The 12,895-nt window shown below is 31.8% G+C and overlaps 1 protein-coding gene across 1 annotated transcript in view; it reads right to left on the bottom strand.

Annotated features, from left to right (window-relative positions):
• The window catches only part of LOC120326144 (polycystin-1-like), a 45,748-nt gene that overhangs the window by 18,286 nt on the left and 14,567 nt on the right, over positions 1-12,895 (bottom strand). The window contains exons 23-48 of the mRNA XM_039392380.2: positions 12,517-12,648; positions 12,219-12,365; positions 11,900-12,082; positions 11,585-11,707; positions 10,919-11,123; positions 10,510-10,739; positions 10,242-10,342; positions 9,999-10,152; positions 9,440-9,611; positions 8,942-9,055; positions 8,498-8,643; positions 8,010-8,225; positions 6,508-6,606; positions 5,911-6,145; positions 4,893-5,083; positions 4,555-4,753; positions 4,213-4,400; positions 3,699-3,842; positions 3,244-3,378; positions 2,973-3,083; positions 2,549-2,761; positions 2,108-2,200; positions 1,797-1,940; positions 1,362-1,577; positions 832-966; positions 309-518 (exon numbers count right to left, since the gene is read on the bottom strand). Of these exons, the coding sequence (XP_039248314.2) occupies positions 309-518; positions 832-966; positions 1,362-1,577; positions 1,797-1,940; positions 2,108-2,200; positions 2,549-2,761; positions 2,973-3,083; positions 3,244-3,378; positions 3,699-3,842; positions 4,213-4,400; positions 4,555-4,753; positions 4,893-5,083; positions 5,911-6,145; positions 6,508-6,606; positions 8,010-8,225; positions 8,498-8,643; positions 8,942-9,055; positions 9,440-9,611; positions 9,999-10,152; positions 10,242-10,342; positions 10,510-10,739; positions 10,919-11,123; positions 11,585-11,707; positions 11,900-12,082; positions 12,219-12,365; positions 12,517-12,648 (4,236 nt within the window). The remainder of the gene's footprint in view (positions 1-308; positions 519-831; positions 967-1,361; positions 1,578-1,796; positions 1,941-2,107; positions 2,201-2,548; positions 2,762-2,972; positions 3,084-3,243; positions 3,379-3,698; positions 3,843-4,212; positions 4,401-4,554; positions 4,754-4,892; positions 5,084-5,910; positions 6,146-6,507; positions 6,607-8,009; positions 8,226-8,497; positions 8,644-8,941; positions 9,056-9,439; positions 9,612-9,998; positions 10,153-10,241; positions 10,343-10,509; positions 10,740-10,918; positions 11,124-11,584; positions 11,708-11,899; positions 12,083-12,218; positions 12,366-12,516; positions 12,649-12,895) is intronic.

The following is a 12,895-nucleotide window of genomic DNA, read 5'->3' as shown; positions in this document are numbered from 1 at the left end:
AACTAGTTGACAGAAAAGTGTTTTATTGCTTTTATATAATGGTGCATAATGAAGTAATTTTAATATCATTCCTTCAAATCTTATTTTTATTCTAACCTACTTGAGTTAAGTTTGAAAAAACATTAAAGGAACTGAATTTTTAGGAGCCTGATATTAATTAAATAGGATTTTACTAGTATCGTATTTGCATCTGTCTATGTCAGAAAAATATAGTTGTGAAACGACCTCAATGTCATATTATTGTACATACTGCTTTAAGCAGTGAAATAAATATGATAGTTTTAACTTTGGGTATAATAGAAACATACCTTGGTAACTGTGCTATTTATGTAACCATAATCTTCTTCCGTTAGTGCATTTGATGAATTGCAAGTCCATAGAAATGACAACCCTTTCTGTTGTTCTGATGGAACATCAGGATCAAAGGAATACCCAGCATCAAGAACCAGTGGAGCTCCTTTTGATAAAAATCTTGTTGTTCCACCGATGATAACAACAGTCAAAGGAGTAGAAAGTACCTAGAAGATTCAAGTTGAGTCCTTTGTATTCAAATTTACAATTTCTACATACTTTAATATTAGTATGTGATATTTTCACCTAGATGTGCCATTATTTCAAAATGAGATTTAATTTATAATTATCACTACACAAAATAAAAATATTTTAAAAATAAATATTAAACAAAACCTGCATCAAGTAGAAAGAGTTGGGAAAATCAAATAAAAAAAAACCTAAGAATACAGATCATTGGATAATAAGTAGTAAGCAAATAATCTCACTCAATAAGTTGACTTAAACACTAAATTAGCACAAGCAAATCTGGATACTTACAGCCACTGATACAGCAGATTTATCTGACAGATAAGTGTCATCATACGATACTTCAACTTCAAAACAGTAGTTGCTCACTTCGAGTGTTAATGCAGGAAGAACCAGCATCGGTTTATTGGAACCAACAGAGATTTTCTAAAAATACCATTCATGATAAAATACAGAAGAAGAATTTCGCGAAAGCTGAGAATATACTTGAAATTTTCACATAAATCAAAAGTAAGATATATAAATACACTAAGGCTTAATCATGCCGGGAATTACACTGTGAAACCAACCTTTTGAGCAACACAGACAGTATTTAAAAGGATGACTGATTTTATAAAGTATTTCGTATAGGTTATCAATCACGGTGCTGGCCACAAATTTGTTTACGATATTATTTGAAATGGTAAAGTCAATATCTATTATTGAAAACTTTAGAGATTATATCAGAATAATGATTTGCTATGAGCATCATTCGTTTCCAAGAAAATTAAACTTATGAAAAGGATTCAGCTAATATCAGAGTTTTATAAAACAAAATGTACCTGGACATTGTTTGGATTAAGTGTAGTACAGTCCTCTTGTTTATAGACAAGCCAAGTGTAAGAAACATCATAATCAGAACAGTTTGTTGTGATTGTTGACTCAACATATATTGTTCGAGAACGAAAAAACTTGGAAGATTTGCTGCTTTCAACAAATGAGATTGTAGGTGCAACACATGCAAGTTTGCTGATCGTCACTGAAGCTGTATTTTCAACCTGAAAATGCCAATAATGCCAATGCCAATGCCAATAAAATATTGAAAAATACAAATGAATTTGATAGTTTCTAACTGTGTTAGACATCATTATCAGTAAATTTTTATAATTTAAAATAGATCTTACAAATTTATCACATTGTTGTATGAAGAAAAAAGAAATTTAGTAACAGTCACAATTTTACTTAGGTTCGAGATATCAGAGACAAACAATACTTACCCAACTAACTTGATTGCTTGTGTTGACTGTGATTGTGTAATCATTCTTAAATCTATATATATGAACTGCTGTGCTTGCTGTAGTTATATCTGGAATGCTTGGAAAGTCTCCCCAGTCAATAGTATGTGATACATTAGTTCCAACCTATTCAAAGTCAGAATACAATTTAAAAAGCCCATCTCGTTGCTATTAGCAAGAGAAATATTTTAAAGTAAACTTTAAAAACAAGAAAATATTGTGTAAAAGTGTACAATAGTTCTTTTATTTGTGAAAACTATTTTAGCCATTTTTAAAAATAGTTGTACACTTACTACAACATTTATGTTCAAAGTGATGTTTTCATTTATGTATTGTGTTCTTCCTGGATTTTCTACAGACAGTTGCACAAGACACTTATCCTGAAGCTGTAAAAATATTATACACATAACTAAAAAATATTATATATCCGTATCAAAAAGAACTCTGTTATTATGAAAAATATTTTGTTCCATAAGTTACAAAATTTACGTATTGGCTCTACTTACTAAAAATATGTATGTATGTGCATATTTAATTGAAAACCATGAACAATTTTCAGATATTACCATGAAGTAATTTAACACAAGATAAATTGATAGTGCTTCTGAGCTAATTTCAACTATTCACTTTATCTTATGTTCAGATATTTATAATTTAAATTCTTAATTATGGTTGGTTCATTCTGCTTTAAAGTAATAATTAAAAGTTTTCTCAAAATATCAAAATGAACTTGCCTGCAATGTTAGAGCTATTATGCTTTCACTGACTCCATTATTTGCAAGTAATTTAACTTCAGTTCGTCCAGGAACTGTTAATGTTTTGTGAATTTCTTGCCCGCTTGCTTGAATGACTTGACCAGTTTCATACGTAATGTTCCAAGAGTAAACAATGTCTGTGCCAGAATCAGTTTTCACAGAAAAGGTCAGATTTTCTCCAGTTGCCACATACTTGAAAAATAGAAGGGAAATTTTTGCACACTGAAAATAGTTGCAAGGTATATTTATTTAATAGACTAGTGTCCATACAAAATTGAACAACTGTTAACGTCTGAAGTGAAATAGGTTTTCTTTATTCTTCTAATTGTACAATCATTGGTGTCATTATCTGATCCACAGATTGAAATTATTGATTCAGATAATACATAATTTGCCAACTTACCATTTCATCAGTACAACATCCTTCAATTTTCACACCAGATATCGGATCTCGAACTGTAATTATTTTTGTCAGATTTGAAGAACTCACATTGTTGCTTGCTTCAACATAAACCTAGAATGAGATTTTCATTATTTTATTCTGAATAGATTGTTTGGGACATCAATAAAAAAAATTTTCACCACTATTGTATCTTATTGAGATAGATTTGGATAATGATGATTGAGAAAAATATACCAATATAAACATGCAAATTCAAAATGGTTTTGCTTACTTCATATATACCGGGTGAAACAAAATAAGATGATGTTTCAGATTCCTTCTCATTCACCACTGCTGCTAATAATTCTGACCCATTAACATAGAACTTGAAATTAACATTGTCACCATGTTCCACTGTTCCCTTGATCTAAATATGATGAAGAAAACTTAGTGTTAGATTGTAAAAAATATAAAGATTTTTAATAAAACCTACAAATTGATTATTGGTGAAAAATCTAATATATTCAATGTCTTTGTGGGACAGTCTTGATATATCTTTCGCAAATGAACACTCACATCATACATAACATTGCATTAACAAGTATAAAACAAATAAAATTCAGTTGGATCATAAAATTTAAAAACTTGAACTGAAAGTGTTCATGATGTAGTAATGTGGTCAAGTAATGGTCAAGTGATGTGCATGAACCTCAACGAACATAAAAAAAAATGTGTAAAATGAAATACCTTGACTGTAGCATTAGTTGCAACAAGCAGAGAGTCAGAAACAATATCAAGATTGGAAATCGGTGTCACAACAGTCACTGTGTAATTGACTTGATCCCAGCTGACAAGATTGGATGCATTTACTATGAGCTTGTATGTGGTAACCTGCACAACATTACATATATAATAATTTAATATGCGTTACAGGTAACAACGAGAGATACATATTGGTGTTCTCCAATCATATATAAAGATGTTTCTTTAAGCCATTTTTTATATTTCTACTTTCATGCGTAATCCTTGAAGTAATGTTGATTTGGAAAACATTATAGTCATGGTACTTAATAGTGCCCGAAAAGAAGTTCAAACTACATGTATATTTAAAATTTCTTTGTCATTTTTTTTTTATCATTAGTCAGACCCTGCAATAAAGTTTGTATTCGTATTTACATATGATTTGAAATCTATTCGAAATTTTTAAAAACACAATAATAAGGAGCACTGCTACATTAATGAAAATATATTGTGAAAATACCTCTGGAAATTTCCAATTCATTTGAGTGTTTGTAGAGTTTTCTATATCAGATAATGTACCAGATTCGCCTACATAATACCATGAGTAAATGACATCAGTGCCAGAAGAAATGGAAGCTACGAAATGTGTTTGTTGAGATAATGGAACATTGAATGGAACGATTGCATTCATGTGGGTGATTTCAAGTCCTGAAAATAGACAAGAAATTCTTATTGTTTAGACGAGAGTAAGGTACAGGGTATAATGCAAATTTAAATTAACTCAAAGCAGATTTTAGTGTAATAATTATTTTTAACTAAATTATTAACAGAAGATTAATAACAACAATTATTTAGTGAATACCTGTAACAACATCTTGCACAGTCAAATCATAAGATTCAGTCTTATTTCCAAGAGGATTTTCAACTCGAACAAAAGGATAATATTTTCCAGCTGCTGAGTATGTGTATGTTAAATTTGTATCATTCACTTCAGCATATGCTGCACCAGAATCATTCGGATCCCAAAAGAATTCTAAATTTGTGCCAACAGATACGATTGCCTAGAAAAAAGGGTCAATTACTTAAATGAAAAAGTGTGGAACACAATAAAATCAAAGTAACATAGAGACACACATATTCCTGATAATATTTTATTACTTATATTCATATGGAAATTTAAAAAAAAAATGGATAACTAACCATGATTTTGACTTCTGATCCTGTGGCAGCTGCTCCATCAAAGCCATCAATGACCATAAAATTAATGTCACCAATCCTATCAATGGAATCAACTGTAATTTCAGATTGTTTTGAACTGACTCCATTGCTTACATTAACACTGACGGTGTATATACCAACTTCTTTAAATGAGTGAAATATGATAGAAGAATCTAAAAATAAGAAATTTTCATTCACTGTATTCAGTATGGGGAGCAAAATGCTGACAATTATATAGTGAAATCCATGAACTTTCACTTGAATATCCATCTATTTTGAGCATGAGAATAGTTAACCAATGCAATGCATGCAAGGGAGGGGGACATAATGGGCCAGAGGTAGTGGGGACCACTACATGTAATCCAGAACTCCAGAAATATTCTCGCACATAATTATTTCCATTTGGAATTCGAAGCTAAAAACCCACACATTAATAAGCGGTGCTATAGCAATCATGTTCACAATGCATCAACATTTTTACAATGCTGTAACTACTCTTTGTGTTTCTATTTATACTACAAATTCACAAAGGAGATAGACTAAATAGCGATAGGAGACTGCCGACATATGGATCTTCAGCATGTTCAATATTTTACCCAACAATTTTGACGGAGTACGATTTCACATGAGTTATGCATGTTACGCACACAATCGTTTGCAGTGACGAAAGTTAGGGGGTCCCCCAAAACAGTAACTGTGGTTTCGATTCCTTTCCTTTGAACTCAATAGCGATACCATGTGTTCCATCACTAATTAATTAATAACTCGCTAATTATATGACATAATTCATCCAAAATCAATAGGCTTCTGGTCCGAGATATGATGAATGCACATGCGAATTCAACCTCGCTGCCTTGAGATATCGCGCAACATACAAAAATGTCTAACAGACAATCAAAGAGACAAATACCTATCAAGATACTTACCGATCAAGATTGATAAGTAATAAGTTTGATAAACAGTTGATCAATCGGGGTATTTCCTTAATTGATTAACATACCATTGTAAACTTCTTCTGTTACACCATTTATTGAAATGGTCCAGTCACTTGTTACAGCACTTGAACTTCCTGCAGTTGTAGTTGAAATGTTTTCACCAGAATCTAACAAAGCTTCAAATCTAGTGATTTCATTTCTTGCAGTATATTTTCCATCCACCAAAGCGTCCGTTGATATATTGACTCCGAGAATTAAGTCAGCAGCAAGAGCAAATATTTCTGCATAATCTGCACTCACCTAATAGTAAAACAAAATCACAAAAATATAACAATTGCAACTATATTCTTTTTAATATTTCACACATTGACAATAATATGCAATCATATAATTTTTTTTTTACTGTAATCATTCTTTGATGGTCAATTTTGATCTAAGTAAGCAATTTCCATTATAGTTTATCCCATTTATCATGCTGTTATTTTTTTTTAAATGATTATTTATATCTCTAGTGTTGTGTTTGACACTATTTTACCTTATTGTAATTGGGAATTTGCAATGCAACATTTGAACCTCAAATTGAAACCGATGACTAAATAATGAACATGGGCAGTTCAAGTTTGAAAAAATTATAGTGGGTGCAAGAATAAATTATATCTTACCTCATTTTCAATTTTAACAGATATGCTGTAGTTTTTAATATCCGTGAATACATAAGTAAACGTCGGTGTAGATAAAGTATAATCATGTCCAGGGGTAACCTGAATTAGAATAAAAAAAATTAAAAGCCTTAAACATCATATAGCCCATAGGTTCTCAGGGCTCCGCGAGAGAAACCCAGGGGCTCCGCGAGCTATTCGATTACTTTTCAAATACTGACTCAAAATTTTGTAACTGTTCAAAGAAGCGATAACAGCTCCGATAAAATCTGACAACAATATAGTCTCGAAATATGGTAAAGAGGCGAAATTGAAAAAATGACATTATTTATAATCAGGAACGTAGCCAGGATTTTTAAGAGGGAAATGGTTCAAAATTGGAATCGGAAATTTCCGAGCAACATTCTTCGCGATTAAAAAAACGGATAACGAGATTTCTGTTGCGTAAAATATTCAATCCATGACCGATGCGAGCATTTAACGTGTCTCGTCGTTATAATGTAATGGTGCTCATCGTTACTCACACTGTCGGTGCAAAACACGAACAATTGGAATTTATTTTATTGCATTCGGCTCTGTCGCTAGTTTCAGAATGAAAAAAGGTACATCGCGGATCACGTGCACAATGGACTGCGTGCGGCTCCGTCAGTAGTTTCAGAATGGGAAAAAAGGTACATCGCGCGAACAATTGACTGTGTTTCGATTTCGCAGTTACTACGATGAAAACCTAACATAACACCAAATTTTGTAATTTACAATGTCTATAAAAACGTTTTCTATCTGAGATGAGTCTGCTGAAAACCAAATTTGTGATCTTCTCTTCTAAGTTTCAGTTTTAATATTTTAGAATGCCGTTTTTCAATCAAGAAATTTGAGTTGCGGATTTACCTCTTTATTAATTATTATTTTTAGCATTTCATCGCCGATGGCTATAATATGGTAACATAATTTTCACATTGAACTCATAATTCCCCACGAGAACAAAAAAGCAATTAACGTCGTCAATGTGTAACAATACATGTATATATATGCCGAGGGAAATTTTTGATTCACGGAGAATAAACACCGGCGGTAAAGATGTTTGAAGGTTCAAAGATACGCCATGCTGACGAAAAAAATCGGCAATCGAACAAAATGCAATCGCGCACGTTATTAGCGGCCTTTTAGGTCTTCCAAAAATGTCGAAAGGGAAAAGATTCGACCACTAATTTATTAATGTTTGTCAAGTGTGAAATTTACAGCCTCAGTATATATATAATTTATGTTTGAAATTTAAATTTATGTATGACTTGTATTAACCCTAAGGTTCAGCATTTAAATTAAGTAAAGTACTTTTAACTTGCTCAGGAATATTAATCTGAAAGTAACAATTTTAACATTTATTTTTTGGGGCTCCGTGAATAATAGTAAACCTTTTCAAGGGCTCCGCAACACCAAAAGTTTGAGAACCCCTGATATAGCCTATATATATATATATTTTTCAGAAAGATTCAAATCAATATTACCTTCCAATAATATTTCTCCCCAGGTCCACCGGTACTGATTGAGGCAGTGAAAGTGACACTTGTATTGGCTCTGATAATGGATCCTTGTCCAGTTATACTTGCTCCAGTCACTGGTTCTTTTACAGTAATGTCAAAGTCAAAGGTTTTTGAACTGATCAAATTTGAAACCGTCAAAGTAATTTTAAAATCTCCTGTAGTGCTATAAGTGTGATTTGCCTGAATGAAAAATGCAATACGACAGATTGAATTATTGTTATTGTTATCATCTTGTTTATAACTAACAGCTTGCTTGCTTTCAGATTTTTATAACCACTGTTGAGAAAGATAATTTTTAAGCCTTCGGTGTCAGTATTACTTTTCCATAGGAAAAGCATATCTCATAATTAATTACAACTAACAAATTATATTTGTCATTTCTAATCAAAAATAGCTGTCAAGTTTGCATGTTCTATAGGATTTTGAATTTGACAATAATTGAATTGATTTACCTCAATTCCGCTCTGTAATGCGCTTCCATCTTTAAAATCCCACTGATATTCAAGGTCAGTACCATTAGTTGAGGTCGCAGTGTATAATACTTGCAAATCTTTTGCAATTAAAGGTGAATATGTGGATGATGTACTAATATTGATTCCTATATCAAAATAAAAATAAGGTATTACTTAAATAGCTCAATTGGAAAATAAAAAACAATAAAAACTAAAAATTAGTATTTTAAACAAAGTAACAATGAAATTAGGCATAATAAAAAAGCAAATTGCAAAACTTGGATAATAGATACTATTGTAGAACAGATGATAAATCTACATACTGATCTCACTCCACATGAATCAACACTTTTTATTGCTGACTCATCTATTGAATAATATTTGAGATAAAACAGATAAAATATTTATACATTTGTGATATTTTTCTAATTCATTTGAGAATACCTTGAACAGCTTCTTGTACAACAGCATAAGCAATGTCTGTCACTTCACTCACAAGATTTTTTGCAGTGAATGTTACCGTGTAGTTTCCAGTGCTAGAATAGGTGTGGGTGATATCTAGAATAAAACAAACATAAAATGGAAACTTTAATTTCAGACACCACTGCTATGCATGTTGACATTCATCCGTTAAACTTTATGAATCAATACTGCCGCGATAAAAACATACTTTGTGAAAAACACACACAAATACAAGATTTCGCAGTAATACCATAGATTAAATTGTAATCTTCATGTTATTATACTAAGATTAAATCACAGCAATATAAAAATTATGAAATTTAATCAAGCTAGTATGCAGAAATCTCCTAAACATAATATGACAACATGAAATGGCATGCTCTGATGAAAAGAATGATTTTGCAACTTTGAAAGAAAGATTATAGTGGAGGATAGCTTTTTTTAAATATAATGATGTGTTTCAAAGACTAAATCACTTACCTGCTAATGTGATATTTTCTACCAAGGTGCCGTCACCAAAATCAATCTTATACACTGGATTTGTTCCACCAACAGAATTCAATTTAAAAGTGGTCGATGATCCTATCTCAGTTTCTGGCGAGTCAGTTATTGCAGCGGAAGTTATTTCATCTTCAATACACACTATCACAGACTGAAATAAGAATATACTGAATGTTTAATTTACACGTTCAGGTACAGCTTATGTTCGAAAGTATGGAAATGTGTTTACTTATAAGCAAGTGGAAAAATATCCTGATGCTGATCAAATCTGCATGTAGCATTATTGTAACATTTAATAAGACCTGTAGCGGAACTTGAACAAGATTTTAGTTGCATAGAGGCATCAGTATATTCTAAGGTTTCTCATTCCAATGCACTAACTATACAAAATATATACAAAATTGTATTTTTCTAGAAATAAAAATAAGTATTCTCATTTGAATATCAGTACCATGTGATCTCTTGAATATATTGTTTTAAGACAAAACCAGATACAGCAAAAACACAGTCACGATGAGGGATTCAAAATTTAACAAACCATTTCATCATATTTTGATGTTTTCTTGCTCTTGACTCTTGCAGTTACATTGTGGTAGCCAGCAGTCGTGAAAACATGATTTATAGTATTATTTGAGTCAACATCTATTGATGTCCCATCTTGAAATATCCATTCGTAGTCAAACAGGGTTGTACTGAAACAATATCATATTTAATAAAGTATCATTTATATGCTTTGACTTCCCTTTTTTTTCAAAAACTATAATTCTAAAACTGAACTTACACATCAGTAGGCATGAATGCTTGCATTGTTGCATTTCCATTTGTTTTGAAACATCCTTCAGTTGTGTTGACATTTGTTACGTCAATTGCAAACACATGAACCTTTGAAAAATCAAATTAATATGATTAGTGAAATTGTAGCAAATACATTTGAAAACTAAAAATATGAAAAAAAAGGCAATCAGTTGTAGAATATAGGTTGTCGAATTAGCTCATTATTATTAAGTATTAAGATTATACACTACATCTGCCTCAAAACAGAACCTTACCTCAAGAAACTTCTGCTCTGAACTGATGGGGTTCGTGGCCGTAACTGATACATTATATCTTCCCAAAGATGGGTAGATCACAGTATATGACAAGTCTGTAACATTATCAGTGGATGGCAGCGAATCAAAATCAAATGAGAACAGAGCACTTGCTTTCCCAGTGACAATGTCAGCAGTCAAAACAGTTGATGTTGAAATCTCAGTAGGTCCATCAGACGTCAGAGTAAGGCCTGAAAAAGACACAAATAGATGAATACACAACATGTAGCCAACAAAAGACATTCTGAACAAAGAAATTATCGGACATTTTTTCAGAATAAATAAATTAACAAACATCAAGATTGACTGTAACCTGGTAATTCAGTCTTTATATCTGATTTATTTATGATTAGGTTATGCATATCCATACCTGTGACTCTTTCATAGATAGTGATCGTTGTTGTATTTGACATTGCGTTTAATTTATTGTCTGCAGTCATGTTTACTGTGTATGTTCCGGGAGAAGAATATCTATGAGTTATTGTTCCTTGATTAGAATCTGGATCTATTGTTCCATCACCCCAGTCATAAGTAAATACAGCACCATATGTTGAGGGTGATCCTGATACTCTGAACTGTTAAAGAAATATATACTGTTATAATATGTTGCGAATTTTCAAGCATGGCTTCAAATATTGGCTCGATTTTATGATTTTGCCAGCTATTGGGTAGTTTTTAGTTGGGTCTCCAAAAATGATCTGTACAGTTCTAGTTTAGCTGCAATTTTCGAAAAAGCTGCACGATAGACTAGGCTAAAATTAGCTATCAGTAGTTTTAACCGATGGGTTGTTACATATTTAATTAAAATAGTGGTGATGAAACAAGTAAACCAATCTGGAAGCACCAACTCATGAGAGCAGTCTCGAAATAATTATATAAAATTTGCAGAGATATAATATGAGAAGAATATTTTTGGTGTCAAGGGTCGGGAAAACAGCCATTGAAACAGTCTTGATATGGAAGTAATAACATGGATTCACAGATTCCATGTCTCTACATTCTGATGAGTCAGGTTAAAATAAAACTTTTCTGCTACCTGAAGATCGTCACCAACAGCAGGCACGGTCGATGTCATTTCTATCACAACACCAGTGAGCAGGGATCGGATGTCAACAGTAATTGTTTCAGAGATGGAATCATATTCGTTGAAGACTTTTATCTGAAATTGAAAAACAAGTGAATAGCAGCAATAATATTATTAGGATATATTGTCCATATACAATAGTATCTGAGATAGTCTTATTGCATTAAATACATTTGCAGCATAGACAAAAAAATAAACTGCTTGAGATAGTTAATTGGGAAAATAAAACAAATTTTCAGAGAATTGAATCAAAATTTGTTCATTTACCTTGATGCTTTTTTCACCAGTAGTTGGAAAAGATGCATTTTTAGAGTCAGTACCATAAACTCTCTCTATATCTGGATCAGGATCTGGGTCACCCGTATGAGGTTGATTAATTACAGCACCTGTCTCTGCCACATTGTTGATTGTCCATTCAACTTGATAATTGATGTTGATATCAACCAAAAACTATAATATAATTAATCGTAAACAAGTTAATTTAGAATTTATAAACTATTAATGTGCATGTATACAAATATGATTAGATCAGGCTTCTGAACGTTTAAAGATAAAATGTATAATAATATTATTTGTCATATGATACCTTTGCTTTGATTTCGATATCTGCACCAGTTTCAGCGATAAATGGACTAGGAGCATCAACAAATTGTAAACTAGAAAGTCTGTTCATTTCATCAACAGTCAATGTCACTGATGTATTCATTAATCCCAATCCGTTTGTTGCCTGAACCTGAAAAAAAAAAAACGATTCAATTGAACAACATTAATTCAATACAGCTGTTGCAAGAAATTAGAAAGAAAAGATGCAGTTTTATTTTCAACCAACTTCAAATCTCGTTTATGAGGAACATTATGCTATGAATATAACCATAAGAACTTACTGATAGGACATATACAGCAGGTGTACGAAACAAAACATTATATTGTTGGTTGGTGTATATGAATTGAGTTAAATCATCAACAACCCATGAATAGACAATGTTCGTTCCTGTGTCAACCTCTGCTGTGAACACCTGAATATAAAAAACAGACAATGGTCTTCAAAGTTCGACAAGTTAACTATGGCCATATCTACTGAGAAAAATTGGATGCAATAATTGGAATGTTAATCAATACTCATGTACAATGAATGTGTAATGGGAGAGAGTTGTCCACATTCTCATTTTATTTATAAAAATAGCTACATAAAATATGCAATAAATCATCGATGTTTAAAGGTCTTGCATCCTACATCCAGGAATGAATGTATAAGAAATAGCA

The sequence above is a fragment of the Styela clava genome, chromosome 4 (assembly GCF_964204865.1).
Source record: "Styela clava chromosome 4, kaStyClav1.hap1.2, whole genome shotgun sequence".
Taxonomy (NCBI): domain Eukaryota; kingdom Metazoa; phylum Chordata; class Ascidiacea; order Stolidobranchia; family Styelidae; genus Styela; species Styela clava.
This window is presented reverse-complemented; position numbering and strand designations above follow the sequence as displayed.